A 4,212-nucleotide genomic window follows, 5' to 3' on the forward strand; every position below is an offset into this window, starting at 1 on the left:
TAGGTCTATTATTATAACTACCACAAATAACAATTACTCAATTATTCGTTAAAATAATCAGATTACTCGATTATTAAATAATGATTAGTGACAGCCTAACAGAAAATACAGGGTAAAAATAATTATACATGATAATAACATTAAGTGTTATATAAAGATATGATGCATACAGAAAAAAAAAAAAAAAAATTAGTCTAATAAATAATCTCATATTAGTTTAAACAGTAAACAGCTTGATTTGTTATTTCAGCGGGCATGTCTGGTTTACGCGCATGCGCATGAAGTTGCTTACAACTCGAATACCTCAAACGAACACTTTGACAAATAAACTACACCGAAGATATAAATAAATAACATAAATAAGTAAGCATAAAGGTAATAAATACAGCTTAGTATCGCTATAAAGACTGAAAAATATGAAAATAACGCCCGTTATAACCGAAAATATAATCGACAGCGGTCACGCGTATCACACACACGATCGCTGCAAAGATCAGATTCAATCCACTTACTCTGAATTGACGAACAACACCCATAAATATATAAAAACACATGACAGATTAGCGTCCATGTCAGACTCAACTCTCTGAGGCTCGATCACGTGCTCTTTGATTAGAATCTTTCGAAAACAAACACTTTAAGCGCGCGTGACGTCAATGATTCTATGGCGTCACAGGGCTATATATCTGGAGCTCCGCGCCTGTGGCCGCAGTTCAGTCAGTCGAGCTCGTGTGTTTGTCGTCCGTCAGTTCAGTGAGAATCCGATCAATGCAGAGACTTTCTCGTGAGGAAACACTGGAAATCTGTGCAGACGATTGTGAGACTTTACAGAGCTTCATGGCGAGAACTAGCGAACTCTCTCGTACTGTAGCAGCGATGGAGAACCGCGAGACAGGTGAATACGTTTGAATTTTCTATATATAATTTTCACACGGAAGGTTTTAAACACAAGAGATATATAGCCAATACATGGCCAAAAGATATTTTATACGTTTAACGACCCTATAGCCTTTATAAAAACATTAAATTATGTTACGTTGGGAATAAATAAACTTAGTTAATTTATTTAATTGACAATTTAATTGGCAAAAAAGGCAAACTACAGCTTAGAACTGAATGTAGGTTATTTTACTATGAAAAAAATGCATAAAAAATACTAGTGTATAAACCGCTATGAATAATTCCCAATAATTATGTTTCATTGCGTTAGTACAAATTAAATAATTAAAATGTGGAGGAAATACAAAAGTTTTACACTCTTCAAGCACAACATCACTTTTGGCCAATAATGTATGCTTATATATATAATTATTTATTAAATATGTACATTATATTCTCTGCATTTAATTAGATTTTCAATTCTATTAAGTTATAAGTTTTATGTTTAATGTAAAATGTTTAATTAATGAATTACATTTAAAGAAAGTTGATGTAGTAACTAGAAATCCTTTTTTCTTTTCCCCCCAGAAAAACAGCCCAAAAGCTTGAAGAGTCGCTTCTTTTCATTTTTCAAGCTGGATGTGAAACGTCGAGGCAATAAAGAAGCCGATCTACAGCCTCCGTTGGACACAGATTCAGCTGATCCACAGCCGGGCCCGTCCCACCTGGAGTCAACGACTCACCAGGATCACACTGATCCACAGCCGGGCCCGTCCGGCATCAGGCAGGGAATCTGTGTCCCAAATCCAGAAGGTGGGTCTAGTGTCATTTTATGTCTGTCCTGTTTTTTCACACTGTGTCAGATGACTCTGTTAAGTGTATTTGTTGATTCCTAGTTTTGGAGTCGTGAAAGTGTTTATTCTCCAGATCTAGCCTCAGTATTTGACTTATAATATCAGGTGGCAATTTATAACTCTTCTGTTTCCATTTTTGTGCTTTTAGAAAAGAAGAAAGACGGCAGTACGCTCATCAAAAGAGCGTGGCGTACTGTAAAACATGCAGCAGGGCGTCTCGTAAAGCGCAACAGCGCGGCTCCACCTCGTCCACAGCCCGACACGGATTCAGCCCATCCTCAGCCGGATCCATCTGTTCCTGAGCAAAAGGAATCGCTGGATCTGACTGATCTTGAGCTGGATCCGTCCTTCTTTGAGCCACCGGATTTTCTGGATCTGACTGATCTTCTTCCGTCATTTCCAGAATCTCCAGGTGCTGCTTCGAAGGAAAGCGAAGATCCATCCTGGTTAAGGACCATCTCTTGCCCGGGACCATCTCCCCGTAAGTATTTGACCTTATTTTGTTCCTCCACTGATTGTTTCAGTGTGTCTAATTCTTCATCTCATGTTCTCAATAGTATGCTGATGAATCTTGATCCAATTAGTATTATTTTCCTGATTCTCTGTTTAAAGAAGTATGACTGTTAAGAAACTCTTATGATTATAAAGAGACTCCAGGTCATGAATCTCATATATTAACATGTTTTTTGGGACATTTTCACAGTTCCACTGTCTGAACTTTATGACGTGGAAGAGGATATTGGACGAGGATACTTCGGCACTGTGCGCAAAGGGATCCGGAAATCTGATGGCCAGCAGGTAAATCACTCTTATGTTCACCAACTGTACCAAATAGATCAGTGCCTTCATCTAGTGCACTTAAAAAATAACTTATTCTTTTTCTTTTGCAGGTCGCCATCAAATTCATCAAGAAGCTTACATCAGGCCGGTTTGCTGACAGGTTTATCACAGTGGTAAGTTGGCAGTGCACATAATGCATACATTTAAATACAAATAATATATCTTAAATATAAGTGAAAGTCAGCTAATGGTTTGTTGACCTCTTTTCTCCAGCCTGGAGTTTCCGAACCTCTATTTGCAGAAGTGGCGTTAAACCTGCTGCTGAATCGGCCTCCGTTAAGCCCCTTTATTGTGCACATGCTGGACTGGTTTGAGGAGGAAGATCAGTATATCCTCATTCTAGAGTATTCTGAGCCCTGCCGAGACCTGTACGGATTCATCCTCCAGGAAAAGCTGAGTGAATCACAGGCACGTAGCTTGATGTACCAAGCGGTGCTCGCAGCCAAGCACTGTCTTGACGGAGGCGTCTTCCACCGTGACATCAAGCTAGACAACTACGTGATCAACACGGCGACGAAACCGGGTCCAACTGATAGACTTTGGCTGTGGTGAAGTCGCCGAAAGTGGCATTAAGGGGCAGTTCATTGGTGAGTCCGTTTTTTGTGCTACTAATGTGATTAGCTCCAATACTAGCTAAGAATAGATTTGTGAAGATGGAGATTTGTACTGAACATCTCTTTCTTTTTAATGAACAGGATTCGCCTGCCCTCCTGAATATTTTGCGGATTTTGAATATGCGGCCGAGCCAACCACCGTCTGGTCTCTGGGGATTATGATGCACAGAACGGTGTGCAGCTGTAACCCCCTGAGAAAGGAAGATGGCCGCCTGAGTTTTGACTCCAGAGTCTCCGCAGGTCAGAGAACAGTTAACTACCAATAACATTGAGTATTAGTATTGAGGATCAACGTTAGTTTGTGGACGTACAGAACATACCTGACTAACCGTCACTCTTGTGACACCTTACAGAATTTCAGGAGTTGATCACATGGTGCCTGGCTCTCAATCCATCTGAGAGAGCGACCATGGAGGACATCCTGCAGCACGAATGGTTTCGGCAGGAACGAATGTCCGGAGCCATTTAGGAGTCAGGTAGTATGACATCAGAGGTAAGGCAGATGATGACAGAAATTGTCCAAGCAGTGATGTCATGTGCTTCAACTTTTCCTCACATTTATCCATTCAGCAGATTCTCCATGTCAGCCGGAGTGAGGAAAGAGCAGAGAGTCAGGGTCCTTCAGCTTAGTTTAAGGGCCCTGACACACCAAGGAGACGCTCGGCCAAAGTTGGGTCGCCGTTGAGCGTTGCTCAACTCAGTTTTTTGCGGTGCGATCTGCATCGTTGGCACTAGTCGAACCTCATCGGGTGCGTTTTTGCCGATCAAGCATGTTGAGTCGGTACGGCACCAAAGGTGAGAGAGAGAACTCTGATTGGCTGTTGAGTTTAGCCAATGAGTTAAATGAGTCCATGAGCCTAAAAGGGAAAGTGATGAAGGCGAGCAAAGAATTCAAGACGCCGCAGACAGTTTGCAAATGGTAGGCAAGCGCTGCTTTGCTCATGTTTTTTTCTCACTAGATCTCGCAGCAATGTTAATAAGTTTGCAGTGGATTCAAACACTTTTCTCGCAGCGCTGTGTAGTAA

At 41.2% G+C, this 4,212-nt stretch overlaps 1 protein-coding gene across 1 annotated transcript; it reads left to right on the plus strand.

Moving 5' to 3' along the window:
- Window positions 1-605: 605 nt before the first annotated feature.
- LOC125270545 (serine/threonine-protein kinase N1-like) lies at window positions 606-3,125 on the plus strand. Its single transcript, XM_048194284.1, has 6 exons — window positions 606-895; window positions 1,468-1,692; window positions 1,882-2,214; window positions 2,437-2,531; window positions 2,624-2,686; window positions 2,787-3,125. The coding sequence occupies exons 1-6, from the start codon at window positions 769-771 to the stop codon at window positions 3,123-3,125; spliced, it is 1,182 nt and encodes a 393-aa protein (XP_048050241.1). The 5' UTR covers window positions 606-768.
- Window positions 3,126-4,212: the final 1,087 nt, after the last annotated feature.

Source organism: Megalobrama amblycephala, linkage group LG1 (assembly GCF_018812025.1).
Source record: "Megalobrama amblycephala isolate DHTTF-2021 linkage group LG1, ASM1881202v1, whole genome shotgun sequence".
Classification (NCBI taxonomy): Eukaryota; Metazoa; Chordata; class Actinopteri; order Cypriniformes; family Xenocyprididae; genus Megalobrama; species Megalobrama amblycephala.